Here is a 21,279-nt window from a genome sequence, read left to right on the forward strand (position 1 = left end):
GACGGGCGTCCTTGCGGGGCCAAAATTGCGCCCTGCCCCCGTGGATACACCTGCCAAATTCCTCTCATCCCTTGCGACCCGAACAAGTGCATCGGAAAATGCAGACCCGACCCCATCGAGGGTCGTCCCTGCGGGGACGATGGCGACCCCAAATGCCCCGAGGGCTATACGTGCATAATCCCGCTGATTCTTTGCCCGCCCGGTGAGGAGGAGCGTTGCCGTGGGAGATGCTCAAAGTTCCCCTGAAGAAAACAAAACGAGTGTGCAGAACGGCTGGCCAACCTTAGCCTTACTTTCAGGGGGGGAGCAACAAGAGAGACATAGGGGTGGATTTTGTGTGGTAACATCATCGCCCTCATCTTTTAGCGAGGACAAAAAACCACATTCGAAATTGGCCATATGGCATGTTATTATTCGCAAACATTCAATCGTTACTTACCTCATTACAACTTTTTGGCGCGCAATTGTGAAGCCCTTTATCACGCTCTACAGAGCTTCAAGTCGTTCTGCAGAGCCCAGCCCTCGGAGCCCGTACTTGACTTGGACCAAAACACATCATCTGGGTCGTACTTGTCCTTGATCCGCCTTAACCGTGGATAGACCGGGCCCCAAAAGGCGTCCTGCCAGTTTGGTTCGTTGATGTCACCCTAACAATATTAGGTAGTTAGCCCTGGTGCCGGTGATGATCTGTCCTCATGGGACGAAACGCCATATACCTCGTTAGAATATACAGCACTCGTAGGGGTCACGGCGCGGAGAATACCACCCAGCTCCACTGTGACCCTCCGCTCGGCCTCGGCCCGCTGCTCCGGCGACATGCACGGAGGCGGCACGTACAAGAAGATCTGGATATCCGCCGTGTCCCGCCAAACAGGGTGGACGGCACTGAGCCGCTGCTGCGGGTCCCGGACCCTGTTCCCGGGATTGACCAGGTGGCCGCCGAAGAGCACCTGGCCGGGGTACCTGTCGCTCATGGTCCGGAAGGCGCGGACAATGTCGTCGCCGCGCTCGCTCACATCCCGCTGCGAGATCATGCGGCCGCCAAAGTAGGCGCCCAGGCCGGAGCCGTGGAATGCCGTGACCCACATGTCACGGTACAGGTCCCCGAACTTTGCAAACGTACGCACCTCGGTGGTCGTGAAGCTCACGTTGGCGGCGCGGAGCCGGTCCAGGAGCGGGTCGACGACGGCGCGGAACTGCGCGGCGGTCAGGTTGGGCGCGACGAACGGCTGAGCGACCAGCGAGCCCTCCTGCAACGCGTACCACACGTACATTCCCGCGGCCGTGTAGGCCGGGGCCATGGTGTGCCAGATGCGGACGCCCTCCCAGAAGCGGTCGCCCGAGTCGGTGATGGCGAGGCCCATGCCGGTGACGGGCATCGCAGGGTACGTCTTGAGCGTCACCGAGGTGACGACGCCAAAGGTGCCCATGCCGCCGCCCTTGAGCGCCCAGAAGAGGTCGATATTTTGCCTCGCGTCGGCTGTCACCCTCCGCCCATTGGCGAGGACAATGTCGAAGGAAATGGCGTGGTCAGAGCCTGTCACAAAGGTTTAACAGTTTGTGCGAATAGTGCGTCCCCCTCAGGTGCATCCGCAAGTACATACCGACTCCGTAGTAGCCGGATAACGGCCCTTGTCCTCCTCCCCCGAAGTAGCCGCCTGCGATTCCCACCGTCTGTTTTGGTTTTGTCAGAACTTTTATTTCGCAGCCTCTTGCGACCGGAGTTAAAATTCGACTCACGGGACATTCGCCGCCCAAGACATCCAGATTCCTGGGCCAGGCTTGGGCATATAGATCCTGCATCATGACACCGGCGCCCACTTTCACAACACCACCGGTATGGCCATCGCAGAGGGTGCACGTGCTGCTGAACTTGATGGAGTTCAGGCGATGCGTGTTAATGACCAGTGCGCCGTACCCTAGGTAGGTGGTAGTGGTGAGCGAAAGCTCAAGCAGGATCAGCAGCGTACTATCTTACCCGTTGACCGACCCATGAAGCAGTGGCCCGTATTCCGTATGATGAGCCTCAACTTCCTGGTGCGGGCAAAGTTGACTCCAGCCACGACGTCGTCGGCACTCTCGGCCAGGATGGCGTACGGGGACAAGAAGCCGAGCGTGCAAATATCCGGGCATCCCACCGGCGGACCGGGTTGTCCAGTTGCCGTATTGGGCGCGCATGTATTATTGCTCCATATCGGTATCATGGGGATTGTCGCCTGGTCAGCCCTGGATGTCAGGTTAGCCAGATCCCATGTTCGCTCTGAATGCAAGTGAAGACGCACGTCCAGGTTGCGTTGCTCCATTGCGACGCTACCTCGGCGCATTTGGCCGGGTCCCGGGTGGGGATCCCTTCGAAACTGTCGTAGCAGGCGGCACCGGGAGGGATAGCCCGAACGAGCCGGCCGCCGACAGTGCGGTTAAGAGCGGCCCACTCGCCGCCGGTCGGCCAGCAAGAGTCTCCGGGGTAGCATTTGCATCCTCGCGGCCAACCATAGCCAGATTGGTCAACCTCCTGTCGTCCTTGGAGTGGCTGGGACTGGGAGGCCAACCCACCGCCAGCGGCGGCAGCAATGGCGAGGCAGAGCACTCCCTGCTTCATAATCGCTTGAATAAAGTTACTTCTGGTGTGCTGGAAGGAACGGGATATTGACGGCCATGGGGGGGCCGGGTTGAGGGAAAATTTGGTCTGGTTTATATTACGGGCGACAACTATGTAAAGTACTTTGCTCCTGCAAAGGGCATGAGCCCGGATTGGTTGCACTCTCCATCCTCATAGCAATAGGCGCCGCGGGTTGGTATTTGTTCCTGGAGTGCGAGTCGGTCACCAAGGCTACTTTGCCGTGGTAGCGCATGGGAATATTGGTTCTGCTGCAGGGTTGCCACCTGATCCAAGCCGGCGGGTGAGGGCCAGGCTCTGCATTGTAGGATGTGCCGATGCGCTACCGACGTAATATCGGTGCCAACCCCTGGATCTGGCAATGAACCCGGCCGGCAATTCAACTGCCGTTCGCCACAAAGTGCCTAATGTACATAACTGATACCGGGGGCTTTTGATGGGACGGGGGCTGAGTTCTCTTGCCTCTACGTCCACCTCTGTTTAGATAGGCCCAACGCTTTAGCCGATTGGGGGAAGAGTTCGCGGAATTGAACTTGGGGGTTGCCGAATAAGTGGTAATTTTAGTAGTAGATACGCGAAAGCGAAAAAAGAGATTCCTTACGACCGATTATACCCTGCATCGGATAATGCCGAATGGCCTGCTGCTCATCAAATCGTATTGGAACACAATGTCAATCTCGCAAGCGGTGCGAAGTATCACAAGAAAGCTTAGACTCAGGCGTAATTGTGCAAGATATCCGTATTAGCCATAGCGACACATTTCAAGTGGACCATAGCCATGGGCTGGGGTACTCAGCAGTCCGAACGTTTTCAACGCATGGCCTGCGATACATACGCTACGACGGCCGCACAAGCCTTGCGCTCTCTTCTTCCTCATCACTCTCTTCCTCCTCCTCCTCACTTTCGTCCTCCTCGTCCTCCTCTTCTTCTTCCTCTTCTTCCTCCTCCTCCTCACTCTCCTCTTCCTCTTCCTCCTCTTCGCTCTCCCCCTCATCACCAACACCAGCCCCAACCTTGACCTCATCCTCAGCCAACCAATCATCCAATGTCTTCTCGCCCACCCCATTTGCCCCGGCTACCTTTCCTCCCACCGCCCCGCTCACCGAAGGCGACGATGACCTCCCAGCAGCAGCAGCATCCAACATTTCAGCTGCCGGCGGCAGCCCAGTTCCCCTTCCCTCGGCCACAGGCCCCCTGTCCCCTTCCCGATCCCTCAACTTCGGGTCCGGCTCCCTCCCTTCCACCACCCACGGGGGCAAATCCTCGTACCCGCGCAGGCCATGCACCCCGCCACCGCCGGCAAGCACCAGCGCGGCGGAGCCGAGCGTGTAGCCCTTCCTCGCTTCCGAAGGAGACGGTGCCTGCGGCGCCGGCTTCGGGGCCAACAGCATCAACGTCGCCAGCTGCGGGACCGATAGGAGGGCCTTGTAGAGTCGCGTCCTGTCGCGCAGGTCGTAGGACGTGTCATAACGCGCCAGAAGGAGGATGTAGGACCATAGCTTGGCGATCGGATGGGGGTCGTCTTCAAGGAGCAGCGGAGGTTGGGCCGGCTGTTGGGCCTGCGTGCCCTCGGAAGACAGCGGCGGTTCTTGAGACCGCTGGGATTGTTCAATCTGGCGATTGACATGGTGCAGGTAGACTTTTGCGCCGAGCAAGACGATTTGGCGCTTTGCGATTTCCGACTCGGATGCAAAGTCCTTGAGCAAGATGCGCAGCACGTCGGCGGCAATGTTGTCTTCCCCGTTAAGTCCCGAGAACTCGCCCACCAGCCAGATGATGGTGGCGCGGGCTTGCGGGTCTGTGGCCGAGTCGAGGTTCTTGGCGAGGCGGACGACCGTCGCGACGTGCGCGGTTGGATCCTGCTGGATGAGGTGGCGGATGACCGTAAGGCTTTCGGCGGCGAGGATGCCGTCGAGGCTGGTAATCTGGTCGAGCAGGAGCCGAAGACAACGGGGTGCCGTTGCCGTGTCTGCTTGGGCGCAGCGGCCGATGGCGCGCACTGCTTCTCTTACGAGGACCTTGTCAGAGCCACGGCTAAAGTGCTCTAGCTCGTTGAGGATGAGGCTCTTCACATGCGCTGGGGCGTGCGGGAAGACGAGGGTGAGCAGCTCCAGCTTGAGCTCCCACACCGGCTGTGTGTCGGTTGCACGGACAAGGAAATGTGTGGCATATTTGACGAAATCGGCGGGGTTGCTTAGGCAGATGGAGACTATGTTGAACAGGGCGACTTGCTGAATATCCTGGGCGCCGCGGAGCAGGGCGATCAGAGGCCCAATCGCCAGCTTGGCGTAGGCGGGCGTGCCCACGGCAGAATAACACCGCGCAACTGCAACCACGACGCCGGAGTTGCGAGATTGCAGTAGGGGCCTGATGCTGTTAAGCAAAGACTCGAGGTCTGGATCCAGAGCCAACACTTGCTCCCCTTCGGAGCTGCCGTCTGTGGCTTCGCGATAGAAATCTTGCAGATCAGCACCCTTTTCCCTGCTCTTGACCGTCTTTGCTCTCCTTGGGAAGCACTTGCGCGCGTAGATGGTCATTAATCGCAGCGTCGACAGTTGGCTCCATTCGTCCATATCCACGATCATCCTAACCAGGTTCCGGTAATGCTTGTGTATCATGTCGATCCTCTCCGGGCAGACCTCCATGAATGCCGTCACGGCCGCGCCGGCCACATAATACTGTTTGTCGCCTAGCAAAGTCGAGAGGTAGTCGAGCAGCTGAGGTAGCTGGGAGGGGTCGAGACGGTAGCACTTGGGGATGGCTAGCGCCGCGGCGCGTCGTACGTACGGGCTCATGTCGCCTGCGCCCTTCCTGATTGCTAGCGATACGATCTGGCTGATAACCGGCACTCGTATGCCCGACATTGTCCGCAGCGCCAGCGCTCGCACTTGGGGGTTCGTGTCTGACAGCGACTTTTGGATTGTGTTGATGGACAGGAGGGCGAGGTCGGGCTCCTGTTCGGCATGGTGGATGAGGTAGATGTAGACGAGCTTCTTGATTTCGAGATTCGGCGACGCAACGTTCTTGACGACGGACGAGAAAAGCGGCAGTGTCTTTTGCGAGCGGTACATCATCTGGGCGACAGTCAGCGAATGGCAGTCCCCCAACAGTGGCAAGGCAAGTGGCCGCAACAAACCGAGATAACGCGCCGAAGCCCGTCAAGCACCTCCCTCTCATTTCGACTATCAAGGAGCTTCTTGACTTGGGTACGGTCGAGCGGCTTGGACGAGCTCCGCACGCTTCGGGCAGCAGAGGCAGCATCGAGCGTCAATTCTCGGGCTAGCAGAAGACAGTCAGCGGTGATGGGGCCGTTTGGAGTGTAGCTTGACGCCCACCATTCTCGAGCAAACTCGAGATCCGAGCTATTGACTCCATAGCGGGTGTCTGATGCTGCTCCGTCGGGAGCTCTGAAGCTCTCGGCTTTCGTGCACACAACCGTGATTGTTTCTGCGTCCTCGCGTTAGCGGGAGTGGCTTGGGGCCAGTGACGTGATCTGCGACATCCGGCCTGGGCATTGGCGGGGTCCTCTGAGCTACGCTATGCAGCTAAACCCCTCCAACGCCCAAGCGGGGCATGCGGGCCTGGAGAGGTAACGGGCCGATCCGCACTCTGCATGGAGATCGATCCATCCAGCGACGGGACGGGACTGCCTGGGGAGCCCGGGATGCAAGAAATCTCCGGGGAAGCGGATGGGATCTGGGTTTTACTGTTCCTTATCTGGGTTGTTGCATGTGATAAGGTTGCAGCAGAAGGCTAGACTCGTCTCACCTCGTTTTTCACTCTCACTACGGGACAATGGATACAACACACTCACATCCCCTCTTCCTTTCCCCAGCCCTGCCCTCGGAACTGCTCCAATTCATCATCCACCATTGCGACTACCCGACAACCCTCATCATATGCTCCGACCGAACCGAGTTCCTTTCCTCCCTCACGCAGGACCTCGTGCACCAGCACCAGCACGAGAACCAACCCCGCCACAAACCACCCAACCCGGCCACCGCGCAGCAAGCCACCGCAGATCTACATCCGATTCAGGACCGAGACCGCCCTTGTCCCACCCAGGAATCCTCCCAAGCAGAAAGTCCCACATCGGCTTCTGAGCCACACAATCAACCCGTGCACGCACCGTCCACCCTTCAACCCCAACCCCAGCCCCAACGCCCACCGGAACCCCAACCCAAGACCACGCCGCACCCCCTCCTCATCCCCTCCCTCAGCCAAACCGCCGCTGCCCGGCACATCCGCACCGTCTTCGTCCCGACCGTCACCCACCTGCGCGCCTTCCTCTCCGTCTTCTCCCCGGCCCCAAGCAACGCTCCGCCGCCGCCACGACCACCCGCTGCAGCACCCCGCGGAAGCGGGGCAGGACAGCGGCCGCTGGGCCTCCTCCTGGCGTACAACTTCCTGCCGCTCCACCGACACACCAGCGAGTGGAGCGTCCAGGGGCTGAGCAGCACCGCGGCGGGGCTCGTCGAGGCGGCGTGGCGGGAGGGGGTCAGGGCTGTGGTTTGCGAGGAGCGGCGGATGGACGGGGAGGGCGGTGGGGATATGCTAGGGGAGAGGGTGCCCGTTTTGAGTGCGGGGGGGAATATCAGGCGGGAGAGGTGGGTTGGGAAGACGGTGGAGGTGAGGAGGGTTCTGGGGAGATGGTTTCGGTTTGAGGAGCGGGATTGGGGGATTAAGGAGGACGGGGGATGGAGGAACCTGCAAGGCGGGAGTGAGATTTGATGGTGATGAAAGAAATTTCTGCCATGTATCCGTACATTGTATCCGTGTCTCGAACCCCGAACCCAAACGCCGATGCCCGTCATCCCGTGGTATCGTAGTGATGAGACCCCCCCGTCATACCCAACCCTGACATATCAACCAACCCAACCAGACAACCGCATTACAACATTAATCGGGTGAAAGAATGGTGCGGAAAACCAGCTCAGAGTGCCTGCTCCATCTCGGTGATGTAGAGCTTGATGTGTGCCTCCATCTTGAGGTACTCATCGTATGCGGCATGGACCTCGTTCTCTATGTTTTCTTTGAGATCGAGCATCTAAAGGCATGTTAATAAAGTTGCAAAGAAGTAATAGCGCGCGGGCCGTACGTACCTTCTTCTCAATCTGCTCTATCCTAACCCTTCTCCTCTCAATATCCTTGCCCTTCTCGGACCGCTCCTCGGTCAACTTCTTGTGCACCGCCCGCAGCTCCTCCATCTTCTCCTTGGCCCTCTGCGCCTTCTCCTGGCTCTGCGCGCGCAGTGCTTCGGTCCGCTCCGCCCACTTGGCCAGCTGCCGTTGCAGGAGCGCCTCTGTCCGCTCTACCTCGCGCACGTTCGCCCCACGCTCCGTAAGCGCGTCCCGTTGCTTCGCGTTCTTGGCGTTTTCCTCCTCTTCCTTGGCCAGCTCGACCGCAATCTCCTCCAGAAGCTTGATGCAGGACGCCACGTCCGTCGACACGACCGCAAAGGAGTCGGCCGATGTTTGCAGCGCCCGTGCTCTCCGGTCTAGAGAGTCGATGTGTGCCTTGTCGGCGTTCAACGTGTTACTCAGCTCCGTGAGGCTGGACTGCAGGGCCTGAGGGCTCTGTAGAGTGTACGGCCGCAGCTTGGCGCTCTCCTGTTTGAGCGCTAACTTGGTTGCCGTCTTCTCCTCCAGCTCGGCGGCAAGTTCGCCCTTCTTTTCTTTGGCCTCTTCCAGGCGCGCTGCCACTTTCTCCTGGCTTCTCCTCAGGTCCAGGAGCCGCTTCTTGAGCTCCTCGTTCCGCCTCGTCTTCTCGGATACCAATGCCTCCATCTGCCGCCTGTTGACGCGCATCTCGTCCAACTGCGCTTCCATGTTTTGGTTCTCAGCGTACAGCTGCTCAATGCGTGACTTCGCATTCTCGGCCTTGTTGCAATGCTCGTCGATGACGCTCGTCTGGCTCTCGCGGAAGCGCACGAAGTTGATGACGTAGCTAAAGATCTTGACGAGGCGGTCGTGGGTCGGCTTGTATAGGTCCATGAAGTTGAAGTCATTGACGCCGCAGTCGAGCATCAGCCGCCGCAATGATACGAAGAAGCCCAGTAGATTGCGCGTGTCGGGCGGCATCAGCGCGTCGCCAAAGTCGCCGCACATGTCCTGGGCCGCCGCGCGCATTGCCGGGTCTACCGTCTGCCGCGTCTTGTTCATGAGCAGCTCGCCAAACCACTCAAAGATCATTTGTACTTGGATCGGGTTCGGCTTCTGGAGATCAGCGACGGTGAAGGGAATTCCGAGCTCGTTGATGCAGCCGACGATTTCGCGGTCGGGCAGGCGCATGTTGGCGTAGGCCGCTTCTTCCTCCTTCTTGCGCGATCGCGACTGTTGCTGCGCGGTCGGCAGTATCGACATGCGTGGATTGTAAGCCATGCTTGTGCGATTCTCACGGTTGCAGCTTCGGGCTCATCTATGCGCGCGTCGCGTCGTGTGGCGTGGATGTGCAACAGAGCATTTTTTGACCGAGTGTTGACGATGCGGGGTGCGGTGCGATTGGGTTGCTCGAGAAACCAGTCTGCTGCCAAGACCTAGTACTGACGGCTAATTGCATAACCCCGCAACCAGAATCAGGGCTTCTTTATTCCATGAATATCGGTGGCCATGAAAATGCGAAGCCATCTCATCCATCCGCATTCGCGTTGCCATCTCACTCTGTTACTCTGAACTTGGCTGGAAATATTCTACTATAAATGCACCGCACCTTAGATATCGCGTCAAGCATAGACGTTGTAGCACCTGCCACTCTCGGTCTCAGGTTCTCGTGGATGTCCCGGATCCATGGTCCCAAAGATTAATAGGCACGTATTACGTGATCTCGCTATAGCATTCCTGTTTCTCAGGCTCATAAACAAGAGTGCCATAATAAGGCTGTTTCGCCAACCCCTCAGCTCGCAACGGGGAGCCATCATTGAAGATGTAGGCCCTTTTGACCAGTTCTTCGAAAACGGAGCGTTTCGATAGTAACGTACTTCAGAAGGAGCCCCGTATGCTATGTCCGGTAAAGTTTGTCAGATCTACTGAACCAGACGTCGATCAACCCGTGGCAGAAGTCTGTATTCGAAATAGGCACCAAGGGCATGTCACTGAATTCAGACTCTTCAAGAGACATAGATCTCTGATTAAATCAAAGAGGATCAGCATCAAAAACAAGGTTCACTTTAGCTCGATATGAGAAATAGGAACGTGGATGCAAGGTAAAGCGCTGGATGACGCGTTAAATATAGTTTTGACGGCGCGGATAGTAGCGAACCAGGAACTCGTGGGAGGGTAACATGGGAATGACCTTCTCATTCCTCGCGCCGATACACTATGTGGGAAGACGGGATGGAGGCAGGGGTTCCAGTTGTTGAATATATGGGCCGTATAATCAGCCCTGGCCTACATTTTACTTCCCAGCATAGACTGGGTGAGAAGCGTCCGGGATTGTGTCAAAGCCGGCTAACCTCTCCCAAAACGTGTACAGTACGCCATCCATTCATAGGTATCTTAGGGCGGTTCGGAACAAGTGCCGGCGCTCCGGTAGAGCGCCGAAATCGCTTCGTGTCGGGTGCCGGGGTGTCTGCACCAGTGAGTGATTTTATCCTGGGCCTTGGCATTGAAACGTTGCCATGGCCGTTTGCTTCCTGCCCGACTCGCTGTCATCAGTTGAACCAACCGGACGGCACCAGACCCTGTTTCCCGTGCCACATCTGAAATGCTGGCTGGTGTGCCCATGGTCCTCGTCGGACCCTGAAAAAAGCAGCAGACTGTCCGGGATTCTCGTCGTGCATGCCTTATCCTGGACACAACAACGTGTCGATACATTATCATGCACCGCAGTCACACCATTGAGAGGGAACACCCGTTTCCTGGTGTCTAGTGCCAGAGCATCTGGCAGGCATCGGGCGCGAGTGCAGGTGAGTTATAGCATGCGCGCTACCAGGACAGATTCGTCTTCCCCCAGGTTCCGCACCCCGTCTTGATGAACACGTTCGTGTTCCGTATCACCGTGCTAGCGCAAAACGGGCCGTTATCGAGGTTGGACGAACGAAATTAGCCCGTTAATTGTTTATGCTAAGGGCGCCCGCGGTTCCTCTACGATCCATCCGGGTTCCCAGCTGTGGCTGGCTAGCTTAAAAAGCAGGAATCGGGGACGGCGTCAGTCGTTCATTGCCCACACCTGGCGGGAGGGCTGATCTTGAAACGCAATACCGTTGGCTCCGAGCCACTCCAACCCTTTCCCCCCTGGCGTCCCGTTTCTTCGTGGCGCATGCAAAAAGTGGCCTCGCTCGGCGTGATTGGCTTCCGCGCCATCTGTTCCCGAGATGCATAAGGTTCCGCCTGTTGTAGTGTACTTTGCTTGTCAATTCGATAAAATCCTCTTCACATTCCTGGCTCACGATTAGCGCGTCGGGTGATACCGAATCACCTTGGTGTAGATGTGGTCTTCCTTAGCGTGTTAACCAATGCAGATTAGAGTCAGATCGTGCATCGCGCTCCGCTCATCCCGCACGAAACAGGGGAATCTGTATGTCTTGGCTAGGCAAGATGGAGATTGTTGGTGCCCTGCACAGTACCCGTGGATACACGTGTCAGGCTGACAGACGGTATAAACTGCACTCGATGCCCCCCTGGCCTGCAGTGCCCGTGGGCTAATGCGCTCTTGCGATAAATGCAGGTCCTGCGGCGACCAAGGAGCTTAGCTGCCCTTGTGTTACAGTCGTCAGTGTGTGTGGCCGGCTTTCGCACGGAGGTGATCGATTCCTTGGTTCGATGGGATCGGCACGACCACCTCCATCCTAAATATTGGCTGGAGGCGAAAATGACGCCAATGGTCGGTGTGATATGTGTTGGATAAATGGTGGCGAGGGTATTGCGAAGCTCCTATGACATAAGGTACCTGGAGTTCAGAGGGTGGGTCCGCCTTCGTAACTGTCGCTCGTTTTTCTTGAGCACCAAGGCTAACGCACGGATGATTTTGGCGGATACGAGCAGTGCAACAGAAAACTGCTGGCTCGGGAACCGGCGATCCCCCTGGATGTTCGCGAACGATACCAAGAGAGATGGTTTGAGTAGAGGCACCACATCAAACTACCTTCACAGAAGTAAGGGCGGGGGGGAAGGGGGGGATTTGAGTGGTGCCATTTGGATGCAGTTTCTTCGTCTACTGCCAACGTGCGATCATGGGGCAAACTGTCGCAAGACGGGGGCGAGCGGCCTAACGTCGTGTGGGCTAAACCCTGGCGGACCCAAAAGCCGTTGTAGTGGGGCAACGCCAAGGAGCCGGCTCCCCGGTCCCACTTGGCGGCGAAGAATACGGCCAACATAACGGAATGCAGCTGGGAAAGGCCAAAGACAGTACGGCGTAGGGCAGGGCATCCAAATTATAAACTACTCCTTGCGTTCCAGGACCTGGCCGCCGAGTGGGCAACGAAGGTGAATGATTGGAAGGGTGCGAGGGTTTCTTTTTCAAGGGCTCGTGGTCACAGCCAAGACGGTGATTGGGTTTGACTAATGGGCAGAAGGTGGGTCATTGGTGCGAGCCCTTGCAGCACTCTCTCCGTTTTCTCACTCGTTCTCCGCTCCGGGTCCCTGGCTGACTGGATGACAGGAGGAAAGCTAGGGCCCCTGCTCTGCTCTCTTGCTCCCTTGCACTCGATTCTTATTTTTTCCCCGGTGACCTGTGCTCCCCTGCGCAGCACAGCTCTCGCCCGTTGCGCATAACTGATAATTGAGACCTCCTTGGGCCGCCTCTCTCAGCCATTCCCCCCACCTCTCCAATCCAGCAGTGAACATCGGGCAGCGATCGCACATTTCCCCTGTCGAAGGGCCGTTTCCATTCATTTGCCCCTCCCCCGCCCGACCTTGCGAGACCCAATTTTCCCGCCATCCCAACGCCTTGACCCGACTCTCGTGCCATACCTACAACACCTACAAGACAGCGCGAAAGCGGCTGGGAGAGGCTTGGTGCATTCCACTGTTCAGCTCTTGGCTCGGCACAGCCCCTCCATCCCCGGTCGTTTGATTAAGAACCAGAGCGGCTCTGGTCTTTGCGCATCTTCGGAACGCTGCGCAGCCGAAGCATGCTGTAGAGACATCAGTGGTCCCGACGATTTGCCAATCGCGCAACCATTCCCGCCAACACGTCGCTCGCCCTGACACCTTCAGAATGAATCCCGGCCATTCTCCGCCAAGCACGGATCATCCTAGTCACCATAACCACGCATCCTACCGCAGAATCGTGTTAGCCTTCGCACCGGACCGTCGCCGGGGTCGTTGTGTCTAGAATAAGGATGGCGTTGTGGCCTTTTCGGCGCAAGAGCCGCCGGAAACGCGGGCGGGCGAACACAATGGATGTCGATGAATCTGGCGGGCAGGCGCTCCCGCCACGCAGCCAAACGGTGCCAGAAGTGGCCATGGCCATGGCCTCCATCAGGGCCACACCTGAACGACGAGGGACCAAGAAGCAACGGACGGAATCCAACAAACTCCAGCGCCGGCCTCGGGCATACAGCTTTTCGCCCGGTCGTCAAGATTCCATTCGGGTGGACCGCAGAACGAGTACGAGAGCTAGACGGGAAGCAGACATACCTTCGCCCAACGCCGCAGGCGCCGATGTTCGGATGGGAAACTATCACGGTGGCATTCAAGACAATAGCGGCATGGGTGCTGTGAACGACGAGATGTTGCGTCGTGCGCCTACGCTTCATGGCAAGAGGGACGGCGATCACCTACCTCGGAAAATGTCAAGTAAGAAACGACGGAAGGAAGACCATCAACGCGAGGCCGAGATCAAGGCCATGAGCAGCTTCATGCCGGTCCGACCTCCGGCGGAGGACTGGATGCTCGGGCGCCCTATGAAGAAAGAGAGTCGGAGAGTCAAGACAGGCTTCGGGGCCGGTTTCAAGGGACCCGAGTGGGAGAGGTACAACCGGTCATCAGACATCTCGTTACCCCTCCCGGAATCCATTGACTCGGCCCTCTCATCGGATTCCGACTATATTTCCTACAAGGTTTCCGCTCTGGAGGCGCTAGCCCCACGACCGACACTGCGCTATACAACCAATCCGAGGCCAGGAGCCTGCCCTCGCGGTGGCGTAGGACTGTTCAGGCGGCCATCGCAGCAGAAGAAGCTGTCAGCGCCGATACCGGAGGCGACACTGAAGGCGCACAAGAGGATTGATAGCCTCGCCGATGATCTCAGCGCGAGCGATCTACGAGAGCTTATGGAACGGGACCAACGGAGACGCGAACGGAAGAGACAGCGGGAACAAGAGAAACTGGAACAGAGAATTGCAAGGCGAGCCGAAAAGCAAAAGGCTGCCGAAACCGAAGCTCTGAGAGACGGAAGGGAGTCACCACCCAATCTGGAGAGAGGCGTTCTCGGCCGGGAAGACGTTGGCTTAGGGATCAACCCAGCTTCTGCTGTCGTCACATCATCGAGGATCCGGCTCTCAAACGAGTCACTGAAGCAGCAGGACAGCGTTCCGAAAGGTGACGACCTCGAGACGACACAAGACGATGGCCATACCCACCCGCTGGCAGCCTTCCACCGGATAGACAGCATCCCTTTGCAAACTCCGCAGGCCCCCGAGGCCAAGGAAGAACATGTGCCGGTGCTTACGAATACCGTGTCACGGAGCTCCTTTCGCAGGAAGTTGTCTCGTTCCAAATCCCCGCAAGAATCCGAAGCAAGAACGGAACAGTCCGAACCCGCGCAGAAGGGGTCCGAGACCAGCAGCATCAGAGGCCCGCTTTGGGCCTCCCTGCTTCGATGGGCTACCAGGCACAAGCGTAATTCCGGAGGCCCATCTTCATTCTCCAACACGTCACGAGACTCGATGCAGATAACGCCGGTACCGACGCCGCCGGTTCACTTCGTGCCCCGACAACTCAGCTCGGGCGTACCGAAACGGACCATGTCCCGCTTCCGTGAAGACCTACCCGAGTTACCCATCTCGCCTCCCGCGTCTCGAATACAATCGCCAGAGGTTGAAGCTATCCATTCCATCACCGAGGCAACGCCAGACCTGCGTCATACCGCCGGCGAAGTGATCACTGCGCCGTCGGTGCTTGGGGCAAGGTACGACACGCCTGTATCCGAGCAGCGGTCTATCGAGGCGATGCGGCAGACACCATCCACATTTAGCCATCAAGATCAGCCCGGCGTCTCACCTGAACCACAGGCAATGTCACTGGCATCCATCGACTCGGAAGGATCGTGGTTGTCTGGGAGGATATCCAAAAAGCGAACGTCATCAGGGATCATGCATCATGCGCCAGGTCCACAGCTCCGCCGACAAACGCCCGAGTCGGATAACGAGCGCCTTGAGGAGCATGATAATCATATCGAAGATATGTCCATTACCGAGGACGATTACCTGTCACGCCTTGCGCCTTCCAACGCCGACCGTGCTGCGTGGAATCGCAAATCTACCGGCGAGGCTAGACCGTCAAGCGATTGGGAAGATGAACCTCATTGGGGCAGCGTCAGGGGCCAACAACCCACCGTTGTCCACGCCCAGTCGGTTGGCAGAATGAGGAGTCGTGAGGGCCTTCTCAAATCCTTTGATGAGGAGGGCGAAAGTACCGTTGAACCCGCAGGCCCGGCGAACAATGGCTCGGCCGATGCCGAGGTTGAGGAAGCCGAAGGGCTCCAGCGAGCGAGGAGCATCAATCTCGGCAAGGGACACGCACGGCGCATTAGTGCTGGCAGCGCGAGGCTATTATCCATATCGCCCCGATCATCGGTCGATGCGAAGCGAACAAGCCTGTCCCCGGCACTCGAGGGCTCTTGATGAACGCGGTGGTGACAACGAAGAGACTTGCAATGACACGGAAACAGGCTAATCCTGAGACATGCCACTCGTTTGAACTTTTTCCTAACACACTTCTATATTCTGGTGCCACTGGCATCTCACCTACCGACCACCATTCGCTCCCTACCCTCTCACTTTCCTAACCTTTATCAATCTCAAAAACAAAAAAGAAAAAAAAGAAAAACGAAAAACGAAAACAAAAGAATGCAAAAGAAAAAAAAAACCCCTCCCAAAAAAACATCAGTCTCATGGATTAGCCAACCCAGGGTTCTCGCTCTTCCCTTTATTGTCACCGTCCTGTATCCGAACACAAATATCATGGGTGTGCCCATCTTCCGCAAGATATGACACAACCTCATGAATCTCTGTCTCCGTCTTCCCTTACTTTGTATTTTCATTGCTTCCCTCTTCTCGTAGATGTTCTATTGGTCAGGATACCCCAATTTCAGCGCTCATCCCTGCCTCTATCGGGGGCGAGGTTGAGGTTACCTATACGCAGGAGGCGGTTGAAGTACATTTGCGTTTCGTTATTTTCTATTTCTTTCTGGGACACGTACGGATACCACAGGGCTCTTAAGAACTGGAAATCGGATGGAAGGCATGATGAGATGAGATGGGACTGGGCTTGCGGGGCGGCTGGGCTGTTTAGCATGCACCATTCGCGGGCGATTTTTCGGGAGGAGAACTCGGTGGGATCTTGTGGGACCATCTAGAAAAACCGAGATGCGGTGTCCGAATGTACGAGCCAAAGTTTCCTCTCAAGTGTGGTCCGTGTAGATCATTGTGCAAGTCGACATTTGTTCATCTGACGCAATTTCACCCCCAACTACCTTACTAGCATTTCACCCTCCACCTCCAAACAGCGAAATTCACCACAGCGGGATGTGTCTCTCCCTAACCTGGAGTGTGTGGTTCCTATCCTAGGTAAAGCTACCACGTCCATAGAGGAGCGTTCGCAATCAATTTCGCAATAGCTTCATTCCGGGAACACCTATTGCTCGGCAAATGTCAAGTGCTATCACGTATTGTTTGGCTAAATTAGGGGCGAGGTAGAGTCAGCATAGTTAGGAGGTGCGCACGTGAATGTATCAGCGAGATTAGAGATCAGCGCTTTTCTACCCTGTGGCTGTTGTATGAAGCATATTTGTGGCCATAAACTCTATATGTTCTGTTCTCAAATCCAAACCTCACGTAATCCCCGACGTTACCTAGCTGGCTGACCTTGCCAATACCCTGCAGCAAGTGCTTGCCCGACCGGGTATCCAACAAGCCTCTGTCGTTACGATCCTTGTCGCTCGAGCCATAGCCCGCAAGAAAGGTGATGCAAGAGCGACATGTGGTCGTTAAGAATCGTGATTCTTGAGATGACGAGCAAGCTGCCGGACCATGCATGCGCTGGCGGAAATGAGGAGTAAAATTCGAGACAACGCCGAAAGACAAAGCAAGACCATTTCCCTTCGCCAGCATAGACGTTGTGACAAACTGTATGTAACTCTTGGGAAACGCGAACGCAGATCTTGCCCATGACAAGAAATGGTTGAGCTGGATCCAGGAGCAACTGCACATTGAGCACGAGCATCGACTCATGCCTCCCCAGCTGATGGGATACATTCTCAGTCACTCTCGTTCGGTATCTTCTGTTGTATCATATGCCAAAACGACTTTCAGACTGAGGGTTCTGCTTATGGCCGGGCGGCCCCGAGTCCGAAGGACTCCAGGGAAGATTCGGGACAAACAATGGAAGCAATTGGAGCGCTATTTAGAGGCGGCTCGTCGACGAGGCCGTTCGGCGGCATGTCTATTGAGCGAACGGACTCCATAAAATAATGACTTGAAGATTCCACGCCATCCGACCCTCCCGCTGAGCTCCCTGGTTCGCGGAATGCGACGGAGCATGGGTTGAGAATGTGAAGGATGTCACCGCCGTTGATCAGCTGTATGTCGAGCAGTTTCGTTACAATACTTGCGGGTATGAATTCATCATCCTTGGTACCCGGTAGGAGCGACTAGCTCCGTTATGAAAACCGATTTGGGCTGACTTTTCCATATGTTCCGGAAACTGAGCCCGCCGAGTTGCCTGGAGACACGAGCTGGTACTACAAAACTCAGAAGCAAAGTACAGGCTCGAGCCGGGGGAAAGCGTTCTTCAAGACTCGAGCCTGGGTTTTCTGGAATACATGAGTACCTCATCCGATGATGGAAACCCTTACAGCCGCGGAGGAAAGGTCCCATACGGGGGATTTTAGATGACCTACTCCGCTATTTTTTATCTTTTTATCTTTTATTTTTTAAAAGAAAATGAGGTCTCCGAAAGAGGCGGAAAAAGCCGGAAAGCTCAAGGCGAAAGTAGCGCTCCCTTGTCTGATGAAGAGGAGGACAGGTCTGATGTAGAGAACCCATAGGATGAAGTTTCAGACAAATCCGAATTCAGTGTTGGATCAATATTTCAGCCGGATACACATGACGGGACTACCGACTTCGGGGCACCTGAGGCCACACCAGTAGCTGGCGAAGCCGCTGGGTCTCTAAACGGCAGCTTAGAACCTACCGTGAGACCGAATTCCAAAGAGGTGACCGTATCTCCCAGTGCGCCCGCAAAAACGTCGCATCAAGGAAACAAGGATCCTGGAGATAAGGAGACTAACGGACCAATTATCTAAGAGAATCCAAGGAAAATCATCCAGAGAAAACATGTATTACCCACTGTGCATTCGTTCTAGCAGGAACGACAGTAAGACGGCGTGGTGGAGCAGAAACCCAAAGCAAAGAGACGGGCAGTTTCATCTGCTAGTATCACATCACAAGGAAACCAGATCCCGGACCAGAAAATGGAAGACGAAGGAGGATGTTCCGAAGTGACATCAGCAGCCTCTGACGGAACCATTTCCGCCGCTAAAGCCGAATCAGCTGAGACAGAGAGCAAACCTAATCAACCGACCACAAAGCCTAACGGTGCTGGCAAACAACCAGAACGCGACGAGCCACCAAGTGCCCCAGAAGTGCACAAGAAACCGGCCTAAAGTCTCAAAAAGAAGAGTCGAGATGTCCCAAGATGCGGAGCACAAGGAGAAGCCATGTCCGCAACCAAGCATGAACAGCCAGGCACTAGCCATCCCGGAGACAGTCATAGTACCCCCCTGATAGCGCAGCCTGAATAGTAGACCAACGAGTCGTTCAAACCTCCCATTACCCCGAGGAAACGCGCCGCCCTTGTCCCGGTTGATGTGCGCATGCTTATCGACAATACGTGAGAGATGGCATCCAGCGCCCTGACCTCGGCCATTTCAGAGGATCAAATCGAAGACTAGCAAGTTCTTTTTTCTCGTTCCTACCGACGAGCAGATCGAGCGTCTTCTCTGCTTCCACTGCCAAAAGGACCTTGCCTCCGCCGTCAAAACCATCCTGAACAAACATCATCCAGCTTCAAGCTCCTCAAGCCCCAGCAGCAGGGGATCAGGCCAGGCACGAGGTATAGGGAGGGGACGGTATGGGAGTGCGTGCGGAAGGGGTGGAGCCTGGCGGTGAAGAAGGTGATATATAAGTGGGAGACGAGGCAGAACAAGGAGGGGAAAGAGTAGGGGATGAGATACATACCTGTTAGGAATGTATAATTAGAGCTAAGTAGATATAATATAATACTAAATAGGGGGCAATGAGAAACGAACACATTCATTAAATATTCATCTCCTTCCTTAGCTTCTAAACTCTTCTTCATCTTCATCCTGCCTATGTAGAGATATTGAATTTGCGCAGAAACATCCATCAACCGGGGGGGAGACGGCTAACAGCCGGACGGATGACTCCCGGACAGTCACTGCGGTAGGTCCGTACGGTCCAGACAACGTCAAAACAATATTTGCGGATAGAGCTCCCGTTGCTGATTAAGGGGGAGAATAGAGCTCCAACTGTGGAAGAAGGTGTAGGATTGGATGTCCCGTGTAAATATTCATGGCGTAGACGGTCCACTTATGTGCCAAATAAATTCATGGGTTTCCGCAAGTTAGCCTCTAGGATGATCAACCCAGTGAACCCGTTCCTCTGAGCAGGTGGCCCAGCTCCCGGGGTACAGTTTTCTCCAGCTCAATAACCCGTTTAACACTCTTGCTTTAGTGATACCCCACCAGTATGGAGATACAGAGGCTAGTATTTGAAGCGCTTCAACTAATCAACATATCAGAGATTGGCCCGAAGTGACTGAACTGACCATTGGATGCTGTCGTATTAACATAAATAAACTTTGACTAATTAACTCGGAGGCCGTTGAGCAAGGGTCTGGGCAGCTCCACCTCCACTTGTCCGACCAAGCGAGCCCGCTGCATTCCTTCGTACAGAAATTCCCCTTTTGGAAGGGTTTGTCGCCTTTGATTCGTCCGCGCTCCACTCCGCACGTCTTCCTGTACACTTAGGCCTAACATCATAAACCGGGATGTTATGACTCCATAACCAAGGATCTTGTGCTGCATTGCGACTATCGATCGATTATACGAATGGACCTATGTCAAGGTCAAATTGTGGGTGCCATTGAGAGACATCGTGAACTACATGAGTCGGTAAATCTTTGCAACAGGTGTACAATATTAATGCGTAGGATTACGCAAGAATTGTAAGCTAAAAGCACTGCTCTTGTGTTTATTTCGGTTGTTCACCTAGACGAGGAGAGTGGCATTAGAAGAGGTGAATCAAAGTCCGAATCGCATTTGATAAAAAAAAAAGAGCGTAGTTACTTGAAGAGCAAGTTATCTATAACAGAGGGTTAGGGTTATCTATAACAGAGAGAAGAGAACAGCTAGAATATACAAGTTTTAATTATGGTCCCAGACGGGCGGACCCGGTGGGGTGTACTTGTCGAAAGGAATGTGAATGTTGAAAAACAGACCGGGATCATCGTACTTGTAGCCCGTATTGAAGTCGAAGTCCTGATCCGGAATGGCCTCCCCCGGCCCCTCTTGCACCTCGACCTGCACGCAACTGGGGTACGATTCGGCGCCCCGGTCGGGCCGCTCGTCGCCCCTAAAATCCGCCATGTGTAGGGCTAGCAGCTCCTGGCGGATAAGGTACTGACCTGGTGCGAGGGACTTTGGGAGGAGGAAATTGGCTTTGCCGCCGTTTTCCATCATTTTGATGGTCGCCCACTTGCCATTTTCGAAGCCTTCCTGTGCTATCTTGGACCAGATGGGGCCGGCGCCGTTGCCTTCGGTGTAGGGCGCGATGTAGGTGAGAATGGCGCCCTTGTGGGACGGGTCAAGGATGTCATCCGGGTTGTTGGGGTCAGCATGATACCAGCGGAAGGACAACTTGTCGCCGGCGGAAGCTTTGACGAATTCCGGGACCGGCTCGCCGCCTTTGGTGTTGCAGGCGAGGTCGCGGCTTTTCAGATCCCGGACGGGATCGTTGCTGGAAGGGGAACGGATGTATTTGCCCTCGCCGTCGCCTTGGTCTTTGTCGTTGACAAAGACGTTGTGCATGGTGGCGTGGGCCGATGCGGTGCTCGCGAGAGCCAAGGCAAGGGTCAGCAGGCTGAGTAGCATGGTTGAGGTGGGTTTGTGTATCACAGGTACTGTACAGAACGAGGAGCAATAATCGAACCTTGTTGTGGCAGGGATCGGCGCATGCATGAATGTTGCGAAACTAGATGCATCTTATATTCCGCCGGCGATGACCTTCCTGAGACCAATGGAGCATCCAAGCTGTTATTTTCGTACCTGGATGGTGCAAAACTCGGCGAGGACCGTCTGCGAGGGCAGAGGTAAGCAAAAATGCGAAGAGAATCCGACTGCAGTTGGTGTCGTTTTGCGGCCTTTAATCGTCAAGGCCGCCATCGTCACACCTGTCAGAATACCTGTGTACAGTACCTTGG

General features: G+C 55.8%; 6 protein-coding genes across 6 annotated transcripts; 2 read left to right on the plus strand and 4 right to left on the minus strand.

Annotated features, from left to right (window-relative positions):
* Nucleotides 1–479: 479 nt before the first annotated feature.
* On the minus strand, nucleotides 480–2,599 carry MFIFM68171_09843 (uncharacterized protein; the record flags this gene model as incomplete). The annotated part of the gene is made up of 6 exons (XM_071065262.1): nucleotides 480–647; nucleotides 717–1,537; nucleotides 1,605–1,674; nucleotides 1,741–1,919; nucleotides 1,979–2,226; nucleotides 2,283–2,599. The coding sequence occupies 6 exons, from the start codon at nucleotides 2,597–2,599 to the stop codon at nucleotides 480–482; spliced, it is 1,803 nt and encodes a 600-aa protein (XP_070921363.1).
* An 854-nt stretch (nucleotides 2,600–3,453) lies between these two features.
* APL6_2 (AP-3 complex subunit beta) lies at nucleotides 3,454–5,992 on the minus strand (the record flags this gene model as incomplete). The annotated part of the gene is made up of 3 exons (XM_071065263.1): nucleotides 3,454–5,691; nucleotides 5,754–5,896; nucleotides 5,953–5,992. The coding sequence occupies 3 exons, from the start codon at nucleotides 5,990–5,992 to the stop codon at nucleotides 3,454–3,456; spliced, it is 2,421 nt and encodes an 806-aa protein (XP_070921364.1).
* A 420-nt stretch (nucleotides 5,993–6,412) lies between these two features.
* MFIFM68171_09845 (uncharacterized protein) lies at nucleotides 6,413–7,348 on the plus strand (the record flags this gene model as incomplete). The annotated part of the gene is made up of 1 exon (XM_071065264.1): nucleotides 6,413–7,348. One exon carries the CDS (start codon nucleotides 6,413–6,415, stop codon nucleotides 7,346–7,348), a length of 936 nt encoding a protein of 311 aa, XP_070921365.1.
* Nucleotides 7,349–7,550: 202 nt separating this feature from the next.
* On the minus strand, nucleotides 7,551–8,997 carry NUF2 (kinetochore-associated Ndc80 complex subunit nuf2; the record flags this gene model as incomplete). Its single annotated transcript, XM_071065265.1, has 2 exons — nucleotides 7,551–7,664; nucleotides 7,720–8,997. 2 exons carry the CDS (start codon nucleotides 8,995–8,997, stop codon nucleotides 7,551–7,553), a joined length of 1,392 nt encoding a protein of 463 aa, XP_070921366.1.
* Nucleotides 8,998–12,896: 3,899 nt separating this feature from the next.
* On the plus strand, nucleotides 12,897–15,401 carry MFIFM68171_09847 (uncharacterized protein; the record flags this gene model as incomplete). Its single annotated transcript, XM_071065266.1, has 1 exon — nucleotides 12,897–15,401. The coding sequence occupies one exon, from the start codon at nucleotides 12,897–12,899 to the stop codon at nucleotides 15,399–15,401; it is 2,505 nt and encodes an 834-aa protein (XP_070921367.1).
* A 4,823-nt stretch (nucleotides 15,402–20,224) lies between these two features.
* On the minus strand, nucleotides 20,225–20,950 carry MFIFM68171_09848 (uncharacterized protein; the record flags this gene model as incomplete). Its single annotated transcript, XM_071065267.1, has 1 exon — nucleotides 20,225–20,950. One exon carries the CDS (start codon nucleotides 20,948–20,950, stop codon nucleotides 20,225–20,227), a length of 726 nt encoding a protein of 241 aa, XP_070921368.1.
* Between the last annotated feature and the right edge of the window lie 329 nt (nucleotides 20,951–21,279).

This window comes from Madurella fahalii (genome assembly GCF_045866475.1).
Source record: "Madurella fahalii IFM 68171 DNA, scaffold_5, whole genome shotgun sequence".
NCBI classification, from domain to species: domain Eukaryota; kingdom Fungi; phylum Ascomycota; class Sordariomycetes; order Sordariales; genus Madurella; species Madurella fahalii.